General features: G+C 51.3%; 1 protein-coding gene across 2 annotated transcripts; it reads left to right on the forward strand.

Moving 5' to 3' along the window:
* The first annotated feature begins 4938 nt into the window (after nt 1-4938).
* Nucleotides 4939-12662, forward strand: cdkn1a (cyclin dependent kinase inhibitor 1A). Of its 2 annotated transcripts, none has more exons than XM_015342502.2 (3): nt 4939-5681; nt 9025-9436; nt 10522-12662. In XM_015342502.2, the coding sequence occupies exons 2-3, from the start codon at nt 9040-9042 to the stop codon at nt 10575-10577; spliced, it is 453 nt and encodes a 150-aa protein (XP_015197988.2). In that variant the 5' UTR covers nt 4939-5681; nt 9025-9039; the 3' UTR covers nt 10578-12662. The 2 variants fall into 2 exon arrangements, with proteins under 2 accessions (XP_015197988.2, XP_006628655.3); XM_006628592.3 differs by lacking the exon at nt 4939-5681 and adding an exon at nt 5698-8281.
* Nucleotides 12663-13201: the final 539 nt, after the last annotated feature.

A 13201-nucleotide genomic window follows, 5' to 3' on the forward strand; every position in this document is an offset into this window, starting at 1 on the left:
CAGAGTTCTTGCTAACTGTGCAGGTGCTCTGGGCTTCACGGTTATTGCTGATGCCTGCTGTCCTACAGAAAAGTGGATAGCACTTGCAGCTGACAGACGGGTACCAAGGACCCTGGGCTATCCTTCTGCTGGCGTGTTTACTATGATTTTTTGTTCATCTCCCAGCACTGTGGCCTCAAGACAGGTGTCTCCTGTTGAGAGCAGGGTGATGCAGTGGGTTTCCAGGGGAGGTCAGGGAAGAGCTTGGCTCCCTCAAAGTCTTGTTATAGGCTCCCAGAACTGGTTATCAGAAACCTGACATTGTGCCTTAACATCCCTTACAGTCACCCTTCCTCCATGACTGTATTCAAGTTTTGGCAAACATGTCCACATGGAAGCAAAGTGGGTGAATGGCCAGCACAGCACAAATGCTTTGCAAATCTGTGGCAGTAAACAAGAGGGAGAAGTCCTTAACACTTCCTGTCATGAAGTCCACTTGTGGCACCAGGTCCTGTTTTCAGTGCTGAAATAGGACAGTCCCTGGTCTGTCCTTCTCAATAGACTGTACCTTTCTTTTCAATACCTTTCAGGAATCTTAATACCTGAAACTCCCCTCTTGCCTCACACCTACCAAGTCTTCTGTTTACCTACGACACTCTGAGTCACGGGCTGGGAGGGCAGTGACTCAGCCTGTCCCGTCTTCGGGACTGGCCGGGCGGTGTTCATCCCTCTTTGGTGCCTCACTGTCTGGAGCCCTCCTCAGACTACGGGTTCATTTCAAATCCCACAGCACTTGATAGTATGAGGTAACAACTGCACTGTCATTCACTCATTCACAGGAACTGATCAGAGCTACGACTCTCGGCCCTACTGGCTGGAGCCATTACAGGTTTCTTATAGATCAGGAGCTCTCCAATCTTATGTAAAAGCAATAAGATCAACTCCCTTCCTGGGGCTCAAGTGTTGATGACTTAAAGATAAAACACAATACATCGTTACTATCATGTGGGGACCCCCACGCCTTCAATGAAGGCAGCGTGACACGTGATTTAGTCTCACAGTCTGTTAAGATGGGTCGCCTGGGCTCCAGCAGCTTTTTGGGGGAGCAGAAAAGACAGGGTGACCCTTCTCTTACTGCAGCAGCAGTGATCGCCTGGCTTGTCAGCCAGCAGGATGGCTCTCGCTGGGCACGTTCGCAGGGTGAAACAAGGCTGAGCTCTGCCTTGGCAAAGGCCTCAGAACTGCCATCACCTCTAGTACAGCCCGGGTTCAAATGGAGCTCTGCTTCGTCTTTGCACACATTTCATGCTCACGCCAACTGCCATTTAACTTGAAACCTGGCACTTAAAAATATAAAAGATCTGCATTTCTTTCACAGTACAAACCAAGGCTCATATTGCAAAAACGCTGCGGCCCATTGTCTGTTTGAAAATCTGAAAATGACAAACCAGCAGTGACTGGCTGGGTACTGTGTTTCTTACAGGCGTCTTGCTCCAACCTAATCAGAGGTCCCTGTGTTTAATTTCTAAAATCTGTTCTGTACCCTCTACCAATTTAGTAGCTGGTACTCTTCCCTCTTCTCAGACTGCTTGGCCATTAAAGATGTCTGGTTGGAAAGTAGAGGTGTTTACCCCAGTGTCCTGCCTAAATTCCACTCTGGTCTTAAACAGCCAACCTCAAGTTCCTCTTTAATTCAATCTTAATTCTTCTCTCCTCATTGACCATGCAGTGGGACTGCTGTGTGTTAGCTGGTTAAGTGAATGGGTCCCCTCCTTCACAGAAGCCTTCTGTGGTCCTATGGGATTAAATTGTTGTATGCATTCATTATTGTAAGCAGAAGCTGTAGCAGTCGTGGTATTAATAGGCGTGGGCAGGAAGTTTGAATTTATTTTGAAGCTCACAAACGTAAATGTTTCATAGGTAACTTCCTCCACTTCCTTCACTGTCCTGGGAACTACTTCAGGTGCTGGAATGATGCTGGAATTTCAGGATTAAGGAAGAAAAAGGATACTCTGCAATTAGAGAGGAGGAATAAAGCGACTCTTTTACTTTTCTTGCCAAGGCTTCCCAGCTCACACAATGGGGAAACTACTGCAGCTCCACCTCTCCTGCCTCTCTCCAGACAGTTTCTATAGAACATGCATCTGATCCCAGTGAGGTCATCAGCCAAACACTTCCATAACACGACAGGGAACACTGCGCGCGCTGTTTGATCGGCATCACCAAAGTCTTTCCGACCCCTCAACATTCCTTCCATTCCGGCGGACCTAGGCTGCCTGTCTGGGGGAGTTATGTAAGGGGAGGGGGCCGGCGGGGGTGCCTGCTAGCCCAGCAGCCCCCTGCCCAGCTCTTCACAAGCAGGAACTGCCCTCAGCGCTCCTGGTCCAGGCTGTAAGCCGCGCCACTGCAACCACATTTGTTTTTAAAAAAGCATGTCCATGTCATTCTGTCTGTGTGTGAACACAGACGTGGTACAGCACAGCATAACACTTCATAAACCACACTGTGCCTTTAGAGATCTGGTTTCGATGCGCCTTAGAAAGTCAACAAACAAATGCCTATTTGAAAGCAAAATTTGTTCAAGAAATTGATCAGGACTTTAGGAAATAACATCAGTGTGTGAGTGGGGGACTGGTACCTGAGAGAGCAATTTCAGTTCGGTCAGACTACTAGGGATTTTATTATTGATTATCTGAAATTGCTCATCGCCCGGCCCATGCTTTTCGACAGGGTGACGGGGCAGCAGGGGCCGTGGGAGTGATCTGAGTGAAGTAACAATGTCCCTGGTGGCAGTGAAGCTCGCCAGTACCTTCCCCAGGGTAGAGCACCTCTCCTGTCCACAGACTCCCCAGGGCCGAGCAGGGGAGGTGTTGGGCGAAGGGGATGTTTTCTGAGGGTCTGGACAACCCGGAGCCTGTCCTGACCTGTATCCCAAAGGACACAAGGTGAGAGAGCATCCTAGACAGAACTCTGGCACCTAGCGCTGTCAGGAAAAGGAATCTTAAAACGAACAATAAAAGGGACTGTTCTTTACTTTCTCAAAGGGAGTGTTTAGAAATTAAAACAAAATGCAGTACAAAATATTACCGAACTTTGCTTAGTTTTTAAAACTCTTGTTGGGTGACAATAACCTTTTTTTAAAAAACAAAACAAAAAGAGAACAGGAAGGCCTTGTTCAGTGTGCTCAGAGTGTCTTTAATTTGCTCATGTGTTACTCACCCAGTTCAAGTCTGTGTGAGATGCTGACACGTTCTGCGCTGGGTTCACCCAGTATCCACATGCTGCTTGAACACTCACTGGGGTGGGGAGGGAGCGAGTCAAACCCGCACGCTCTTCCACAGTTACTTAAGGATTATAACATCACAGCTCCATGAGTCAGGTGTCTATGGCAACCAGACCTATAGCAGGGAACACAGAGTGCAGAGCTGGCCCTTGTTATGTAACCATGTTGTTCCTTCTCCGCTGTAGGCGCTTTCTGGCACCTGGACAAGACTGACTCTGGCCTTCTCTCCTCCTCCTATACACTGCTGCTGCACACATTTTTCACGAAGAGTAAAGAAGATACACAAAGACGCAAAGACCCTCCTTCATGTGGTTGGAAGGGACTGTTCTTTCATAGCAATCAGTATTATTATTATTATTATTATTATTATTATTATTATTATTATTATTATTATTTTTGATTGTGTTAAAACACTCATTTCAGCAACTTCTGAAAGGTTTCATCAAACACTGTTTCAGCTGCCCTCTTCAACTTAGTTGTAAAGTCTGGACTGGACTGAGCAGAACTGCTACTGGACTAGAGCACCGTAACGTTTCACCTGATCTGATGTAACACTTCGCCTTATATGAACGTATAATGAAACACCTGTTACACAACCACAGCTGATAAGAAACAGTGTAGCAGCCGAGCTAGATTAAAATTTTGTCATATGTCGTTTTGAGAGTTGATTAACCTTTGATCGTTCATCTCTGAGCTGGCTTTCCATGGCGCAGGCAATATCAGTTCATGGGACAGGGGCTTAGAGTCAGGGGATCCAGTGGTGAAGGTACAGATAGGGTTACCAGAGGTTTCGCCCACTACGTGTCACCCTGAACATCACCACACCAGAAAGGTTACAAGAGGCGAGCAGTCCAATTAGCTTGTTTGGTTGCTTGGACCTTACCCATCCAAGGATCTCATCTGGCTGTTTCACGAAAGAAGCCAGGATATCAGCTTGGCCACCAAGAACAGACAGCCTGTTTCGCACTCCCACACATTTTCAAGTCTCAGTCTCACAGCTAAAACTACCACCTTGGCGTGAAACAAAATCACTGGTCCTGGTGTCAGTGGTCAGTGCCTCAGTTCACGCCTTCTTGTTAAATCTTCATCTTATTACTCACAACAACAGTCCCTATAACCTCCCCATCACACTACTGCTACAGGAGGCAAACAACAGCAGTACAGGCGTTGAACATTTTGTGCCCTGCGAGAGAACAGAGCTACAGGATATACATTCAGAACTTTTAACTTTCCCAGCCATGTATGTCATTAAAGTCTGCCCCTACAAGGGAAATCTGAAACAATCAGCTTTCATTGAGAACAAACTGTTCTCGTCATTCAGGGAGTCTCTGCTGGTTTTCCTGAAGAACGAGGTGGGAGTGGGTGCTGGGAACTGAGCCAGGCTTGAGTCAGGAGGGGAGGGGGTGCTGGGACAGCCAGGCTGCCCGGTGCAGCTGACATAAACAAACTGCGCTCAGTCAGCACGTGGCCCGGGCGGAGCCGGATCAAATCTCCGCGCGTTTTTCGGTAGGGGGCGGGGCCGCGCCCCCTCCTGCCTGCAGACGGGGGTGCTCTATGTGGCGGAGCTGCCTGCTGACCAATCAGAGCCCCGTCGGCGGAGAGGCGCCACTATTTCTTTCTCGGTCCTAGTAAGGCTGTTGCAATTGCTGTTCGAATTGTACAGTTAAGTAACAATACTTAGCGCGCTGAAGCATTTAAGACGCCTAACTGTAACTATATACAGCCGATGAAATACAGTGTTTTCAAAGCAATAACAATAATACTTTACAGATGATTACAATAAAAACATGACGATGTAAGAGGATCATTCTCTGTTCTGTTTATATATATATATCACTGGTGTGTGTATTCACCTAACAAGGTATGCTGCAGAGCCCTACAAACGTGTTTACTGGAAGAGGCTGACTAGGTAGCGTTGACCAGGGACAGTGTACCGGGACCGCTGGGAGAAGCGGCGGGTGTTCGGCGGATCGATCGAACGGTCGATCGGGGAAGCAATAAGAAGAATCCTGGGGAAGAGGGTACGGATATTACGGATCGCATCTCCGGCTCGCCGCGCAACAAGACTGTTCCGCCTCCCCAGGAAGGAAAACGTGGGAGCGACTGCACGTGTCCGGCTGTGTTTACTGGAGTAAAAAAACGTGTTTGGCCAGCTCAGGCCCCGCCCTCCCCCACGCGCCGCGGCGGCGGCCCCGCCCACCGAGATGTTAATACAAGAGCGGACGGGGGCGAGCGGGGGAGCCCAGACCTTGAGCGATCACCCTGGGCTGCAGTCGCGGCTTGACTCTCCTCTGGGCGGACTACATTCGCACACTGAGACTCTCTAGCTGTCGCTGTCTTTACAGAAGAAGAGGACCTGTCGCCCCCTGGATATTGGATATCGCTCCTGCCTGATCGACCCTCCTCTGACATACGCAGTGTGAGTATGTGTTTGCTGTTCCTGCGTGCTTGCTTGCTGTGGTATCTGCTGTGCTGCTGAAGGTGTCCGCAGCGCCTGCCCAGCGCGCTGCCGTGTTGGGGGGCTGTTGGAAGGGGCTTGGTCGAAACACGAATTGACGATTGTCATTGTAAACCTGCACCGAGCCTTAAAATAAGAAAGCACCCTTTCGCGTAAGCGCGATTGATTTCTGGTCCGTAAAGACAGGAGGGAGATGATCAAACTCCGTTTTAATTTCAATTAAAGACATGAACGATGGTGTATTTTTGGTGATCTGTAGCCCATGTACCGGTTAGCATTCAGACATTTTTTATTTATATTTGTTTAGTTCCTTCCTCTGATTCGGGTTTAACCTCGCTGCCGTGGAGGTTGTTTTGACAGTGTCCCCCTCCGTGCTCCTCTCACGATCGAGCTGTTTCCTTCTTTAGAGACGGGAGCAGTCCACTCGGAGCCTGGCAGGGCCGCGCACACGGGCGTGCTTCTCACGTGTGCCTTGCGGAATGAGGGGCGAGCCCAGCCTGCGGTGTCGTCAGCGGCCGAAGCGCCAATCACGCTCCCGCTCGTTCTCGCGCCACACGGTTGAATTGTTGTGGACTCACACGGAGGTGGCCCCGCCTCTTTCGAGAAAGGGCTGTCCGTGACGTCAGTTTCTTCCGAATTCCTCCAGTTCCTCGCTCGCAGAGGGGGAAATCCATCGAGTTGTCGACTCATTCAGCTTGGTCGAGGAGCGCTGCAGTCTGGCTCGCCTTATCTCTGCGCGATCTAAGACTATTGTAAAGGTTTCTGTTCGTGTACAAGGCCTAGGATTATTGTGAGAGAGGTGTATTCAGTTTATCCAGAGTTGCTTCTGCTTGTTGGGGTAGTTGCCTGCAGTGCTATAGTGGGGAGACTCATCTTCGCACCTGTGTCGTGCCGCAGCCCCAGAAAGGGTCATGACCGGTCGGCCTGTCTGCGCGCAGTGGGGGTGGGTGTGGGGGATGACAGCACTGTGCCAGTTTCCTTATTGCTTCTTGGAATCATGGAGGCAGGAGTCTGTCCGTCTGACATCACTGCAGTGACTCACCAGCTCACCGGTGATAGCGTAGCCAGGATGTGCTCTGTGATAGATCCTCCTCTCTGGCTAGCACGGGGCACGGTTACCCCCTCTTCCTCCTCCCCGGGCCAGCATGGGGCGCAGTTACCCCCCTCCTCCTCCTTGGCCAGTAGAGTTCCCAGCATGCAGCGTGAGGCCTGGTCCCGCTGTGCTGTTGCCGTGACGGTGGGCGGCCTGCCTCTGTACCGAGCATTGCTGTTACTCGGTGTTCCCGCGCTCAGCCTGCCTCCCCTGCCCTGCCCCTCTCAACCCTGCCCACATCGGCAGGCCGTCTGTGTGATTAGCGCTGGGTCTCGACGTATTAGTCTGTGCGCGCGGGAGAACTGGAGCCCGTCAGGGCCCTGTTTCGGGTCCGCGTCTTCGCCCCCCAAAGCTGCTCCCCACTGGGGTGGAGAACAGAAGGCCTGTTCGGTTCAGGGTGAGAGCCAAAAGGGAGCAGCCATTGACTGCCACTGCGGGAATCTCCCCCATCGGGAACAGTTGGTTTCAGAGGTTATGTCCTGTCTGCCTTCACACTCGGTGTGTATCTGTGAGTAATACTGAGTAATAGTCCTAAAGCCACAGACCAGCCTGGTGGTACCACATTTGTAAAGGGAAGCTCCTTGAGGGCAGTTGTTTTTGTCAGTGTTGTGAAATCCCCCTTGACATCTGCAGCTAAACAACATTTTGAATGAACAAGAATCCAAATGTTCCTTGTCCTTGTGTAGTGAGTAATTCGTTGAATTAATGTAAAAGGAAAAACAAATTGAGAATGAAGGAGAGAATCCTCAGACGATCAGGATGTGTGTGTATGTGTATTGGGGGGTTATAGTGGGAAGGTTGTCTCCCTGTTTCTCCCTTGTCTTCCCTGCGGTCTCCCGTGGGCAAGGCTGCGCTCCGAGAGTTCTCCCAGCCTCCTGTCCTCTCCTGTCCCCCCCAGCCTCCTGTCCTCTCCTGTCCGCCCCAGCCTCCTGTCCTCTCCTGTCCGCCCCAGCCTCCTGTCCTCTCCTGTCCGCCCCAGCCTCCTGTCCTCTCCTGTCCCCCCCAGCCTCCTGTCCCCCCTGTCCCCCCCAGCTCCCCCTGTCTCTCAGCGGGGCTCCTGCTCTCAGAGCCCACCCCCAGGCGCAGGGCAGGGGTCCCAGCAGAGGCACTTAAATGTCTCAGACCTTAAAAATGGGCCTGAGGGGCCCCGGGATGAACAGGGGAAACCTCACCCCAAAATCTAGTCCAACCCAACGATGGACCTCCTCCAGGAAGGAGCTGTTGACTTGCAGTCGTGCTGAAGGTAGCCGTATTTCCACAGCACTGTGTGCTGGGATCTGCCCTTACATGCTCTCTCTGAGAATGTGTCCAGGCATGTAGCTCGCACTGCTGGCGCTGCGCTGTTGTTGAGTCCCACCCAGCCTGGCTTCAAAACCCAGCAGGTTTAAAAGGCTTAGCAGGCAGAGTGCAGGCTCAGTGCTGAAGGGCTCCTGCGCGTTTCTGTGGTCCAGAAGGGACAGCTAGAATGGTAAGTGAGCAGCTGAGGCAGGGGGGAGAACTGATCGGCACGAGAGCTCTTCTGTGAGTGGAGAATTGCTCACAGAAACGGGAAGCAGCAGTCTGACTTTGAGGCAGCATTGTGCTTTTCCGAGAATCCCAGTGATGTGAATTGCTGTTTCTGTTCATAAAAGGGGGATTTCGTTTCATTTTGTAGTTGATTTTCTAAAGAAAACTTACAGAGCTTTTAGAATTAAAATGTCGGTAAATAAATTCGAAAAGACAGCTTGGAACTGATTTGAGAGGAATCTCTTAAGACATCAGGTCACCCCCCAGATGAAACATCCAGTTTCCTTCTTCTGGATCCCGGCAGGTGAAGGGGGTTGATCTGTATGCTGGGCTGGTTGACGATCTCGTCCTTCATGTTTACGAGACGACAGTCGAGTCCCCGGCTGGCGGTGGCTTGTGGTGTATCTTCGTCTTAATACTCGAGGGAGCAGCACAGACTCCCGTGGCAGAGCAGCCTGATCCGCTCCAGGTCTTATGAGCCGCAGGCACTTGCTTTTCTGCCAGGGACAGGCTGCCCAAGCTGTCGGGTCCGATGCCCACCGCCGGGTGCCCCCGAGTGGTCGCTCTCGGGGCCGTGAGAGGAGGGCGGTCTGTCGCGGCTGCGCGGATGTCGGCTGAAACGCGGGGTGGCTCGGGCCGCTGTGCAGCGGGAGTCTGACGGGCCGCCCCGCTGGTGACCCTCATTGTGCGCTTTGTCCCCGGCAGTGTGGCACCGTGGCCATGGAGAAGCGCGCCCTGAACCCGCTGGGGAACGCCGGCGCCGCCGTGTGCCGGAGCCTGTTCGGGCCGGTGGACCGCGAGGAGCTGCAGGCAGAGTACCGCGCCCTCCTGCGCCGGGACCTGGAGGCCTCGGCGCGCCGCTGGGGCTTCGACTTCCTGAACGAGCGGCCGCTGGCGGGCGGGGACTTCGAGTGGGAGGGCGTGCCCGGCGCCAAGGTGCCCGCGCTGTACCGCACCTGCATGGTGGGCCAGCAGCGGGGGGCGCCGCAGGGCGAGCAGGGCGGCAAGGAGAACGAGCCCCGCACCCCGGAGCGGACGGCGAAGCCCCGGTGTCCGGAGAGCACGCCCGAGAAGAGCCCCGCCCAGACGCTGAAGAGGAAGCAGACCAACATCACAGGTGGGAGGACGGGGGGCACTGGCGCTCGGTGGGGGAGGAAGGTGGGGTCCAGGCTCAGGTCAAATGTGTGCCAGTTTTGGTTGTGTTGGGACCGATTAAATCTAACTTTAGGGATCGGCTACCCCCTTTCTGCAAGGAGATTGCTGGTCACCATACAAGGAACTCAAATAAATTGGTTATTCCATGATCTCGGAGAGAGAGATGTAGGCCATCACCAATCCCTGATATGTGTAGATTATTAAATAGGAATGGACTGTAGACTTGGGTCATTATACATGAGGTTTTAGCAACTGGATTTTATGCATCTAGATATTTGTGTGTAGGTCTTTTATAATTATTGTATTTAAAACTGTGTGCACGGATGGTTTTATTGTAACAGCAATGTAATTCAGTGTTGTTAATGACTGGTGATTTTAAGAACCTGTAAAAGTGCAGAATAAACAACAATAACAATAAGAAAGGCAAACTGCTAGAAAGGGGTAGGAAGTCTGCCTTTGTTAGGAAAGGCAGTCTGGGTAGTGTTGAGCAGTAATGAGATGAGTGCAGTGAGTCTGCAAATTTCATCTGGTTTTATACCACATCTACCGTTACAAAGATATTCGTTTGATTGAGGAACCATTTGAGTGGGGAACCTGTGGGCCGTAAAAGAGCAGGTTTACCAGAAAAATTGGCTCCATTGCTTTTCTCAGGCTTGTTTCCCCACAAGTTGAACTTGGAAAAAGCCAAGTTGTTGCCTTTCCTTGCATCAGATTGGAACATGTCCAGTCTTGCCCTTAATGCACATGCAGTCCTCGGAGTGTCCACTAGGTGGAGCCCAGGGACTCATGAAACCTTGTTTGCTTTGAGAAGTTTGTGAAATTACAGTTCAGTAAAGCACACTGAGTCTCTAAATATCTTATTGATTGTCACCTCTTTGGGAGCATTGTAGTTCATCGGTCATGGTAATAAAGCTCTGTGAATGTGCAGCAGTGAGAAATGCCGTTCAATAGTGGTGCTGTGGGGCTGTTCTTGAAATGAGCAGGGACAGAGCTCCAGCTCTCTGGCACCCAGACCCTGACTCTCCTGCCCCTCTCTCCCCTCTGCAGATTTCTACCAGGCCAAGCGGCGGCTGGTGGCCACGCCGCGGAAGTCCGGGCAGTGAAGGGGCAGTCGGCACGCAGGGACTTCCTCACACGGACTGCTGTTTAAATATGACAGAGGTGTGCGTATCTGACACTCAAAGCTGCTTGACCACCATTGTCTTCTCTTCCTCCTCCTCCTCCTCCTCGTTTGTGGCTTTGTTCCACCTGGGCCCCCGTCTCGCCCTCCTGAGGCGAGAGCTGGAAGCCTGGTGGCAGCAGATCTCTCCCGGATGGACAGTGTCGGGATTCCCTGGAAGTGCAGTGCTGACAGCAGGATCATCCAGAGTCTCTGAACCCTCTGCCCAGCACTGCCTTCCCCCTCGGGCTGGGAAGAAGGACATTGAAATGTTACTACTGAGCAATCTGCCTTGGTAACCGAGCCATTTTGTGTAGAGTAATGAATTAATCCACGCAGATTCAGGTCCTGTTTAGAGTAAGGAGTTAATCTGCGCAGATGCGGGTCCCGTTTAGAGTAAGGAGTTAATCTGCGCAGATGCGGGTCCCATTTATAGTAAGGAGTTAATCTGCGCAGATGCGGGTCCTGTTTAGAGTAAGGAGTTAATCTGCGCAGATGCGGGTCCCATTTAGAGTAAGGAGTTAATCTGCGCAGATGCGGGTCCTGTTTAGAGTAAGGAGTTAATCTGCGCAGGTGCGGGTCCTGTTTAGAGTAAGGAGTTAATCTGCGCAGATGCGGGTCCTGTTTAGAGTAAGGAGTTAATCTGCGCAGATGCAGGACCCCTTTGATGTTTCTGCTGACGTCCACTGCAAACGTTTCTTCGGTCTGTGGGCTTCCTGTGATTCTCGTTGGCTCTGTGTGCGTGTTGGTACCAGGCACTGCAGCTACAGGTTCTGAAATTGCGTGGGTTTGAGAAACGCGAGGGTCTGCGCTGCAGTTTGTCTCGTCCTGGAGCAGAAAGGGCAGCACACGTCAACGCGTCGTCTCAGGCGCTCAGCCCCGGCCTTGATCAGCCGCCGACGCGGTGGGGAGCGGCTCTCGGGAAGCCAGATGTGCGTGAAAACTTCGATTGGAAGATGGGAGGAAGAGGAGGGATGGGCGAGCGCTGGAGATTCAATAAGCTCTTATTTGGTATCAATTGAGCAGAATCGGAATATATTATAGCCTTGCCTGTATGCACAGCAGCTAAAGTAACGATTGTGCAAATAGTATTGTGGACTTTCTGTCGAGTATTTGCTTGTAATTGTGGTATGTTAGTGCTCTGTATGTCTGTAGCAGTACTGTAACTCTAAATCGGGGATTCCCAGCTCCAGATGAGAGGGAGCATGAATCCTGCAACTGTTTTAGTTCTTTAAATCGTCTTCTGCTGGTGAAGCATTGCAATACAGTACACTAGAATTCATTGTAAGGACAGTGTGAGCAGAGGTGATGGACAAAGAGGTTATGTTTATATCCTCTTTAAATCCAGATGCTGTAGATTATGATACCATTAGAAAGTGGTTTTCTGTTTTGGAGAGCTGGCATGTAATTAGACTGCTGGGTTCCCTGTGCCCTCAGTCTGCTGCAGTGCAGTACCCCAGTCTTCCTGGAGGGGAGGGGTGTTTCAGAGGGGTCCTTCACATGGTGAACCAGGAGGTCCCTCGGGCCTTTCCTGTGATTCACTGGGCCTGTAGACCGTCTGCCCTCATGGTTCCAGCAGGGGAGGGCTAGGATCGACATGCCAGTGCTGGTCTGGCACGGCTTCTGCTGCTCCAGAGCAGGCTCTCGGTTCACTCTGAGCTGAGGGCGTCTCAGTCGGGTGGGGTTCACAGGGAGCCCCGAATAATCGCACTGCTTAAGTAGCTAAACTGATCTCTGAATCCAGTCAGGGCTCACCCGTAATGGAGACCAGTAGACCCCTACTGGAGCAAGGGTTCAGATCCCACCTCTCCTGGGACCTTGCATTCACAGACCTGGTACAGTGCTGCCCTCTACAGTCAGCATCCCCTAATTGCACTAGTAGCTGTTCTGTAATATTGTTTTAAATTATGATGTACAAAATTCTTAAGAGGGCTTGAAGATTAACAAAAAAGAAATGTTAAGATATAAAATTTATTTATTGTAAAATGTGGTTATTTTATGTTATGTGAAATAAACATTTGTATCATTTTGTCTGTAGCTTGTTTTAATTTCAAAAGTCATTTCTCTCGTAAGTGAGCTGTTTACTTGCTTGTTTCAGAAATGTGTTCTGAGCCTGTTATCTGTTCAGACAGCAGTCTGAGGTAGATTTGAGGTAAATCAAACGGTGCAATAAAAGGCGAACACTGCCATTCTGGGCACCACCAAATTCCAACAGCTGAGGTTAAATTCAAATGTTACTGATTCTTTTAATAAATTGTAATTGGATTTGTCAAGAACAGAAGGGGAACATGTTAAGTGCTGGACTTTAACGGTTTGATCCCATGCAGCTGGTGTGATCTGGTGCGCTGGGCTCATGCGTACGGGATCGGGAAGCGCCGGGCCTGGGCCCTGGGCTCATGGTTCTGGCCGGCGCCCTTCACCCCCCGCGTCTCCCTCGCGCTTCGTGCTGACTGCGCGAAGGAGGAAGTGGCGATTGGGAAACCCCGGGTTTTGTAACCATCCTTGCAAAAGTGTCAAGGAAGAGGCCCTTGACTAAGGGAGGGGGGTTGCTGATTGCGACAGCAGCTG

The sequence above is a fragment of the Lepisosteus oculatus genome, chromosome 5, assembly GCF_040954835.1.
Source record: "Lepisosteus oculatus isolate fLepOcu1 chromosome 5, fLepOcu1.hap2, whole genome shotgun sequence".
Classification (NCBI taxonomy): domain Eukaryota; kingdom Metazoa; phylum Chordata; class Actinopteri; order Semionotiformes; family Lepisosteidae; genus Lepisosteus; species Lepisosteus oculatus.

Excerpts from the sequence above, each read along its gene's own strand:
- cdkn1a (XM_006628592.3), top strand. Across the intron at positions 9,437-10,521 it reads GAAGCAGACCAACATCACAG|ATTTCTACCAGGCCAAGCGG; the intron begins GTGGGAGGACGG and ends TCCCCTCTGCAG.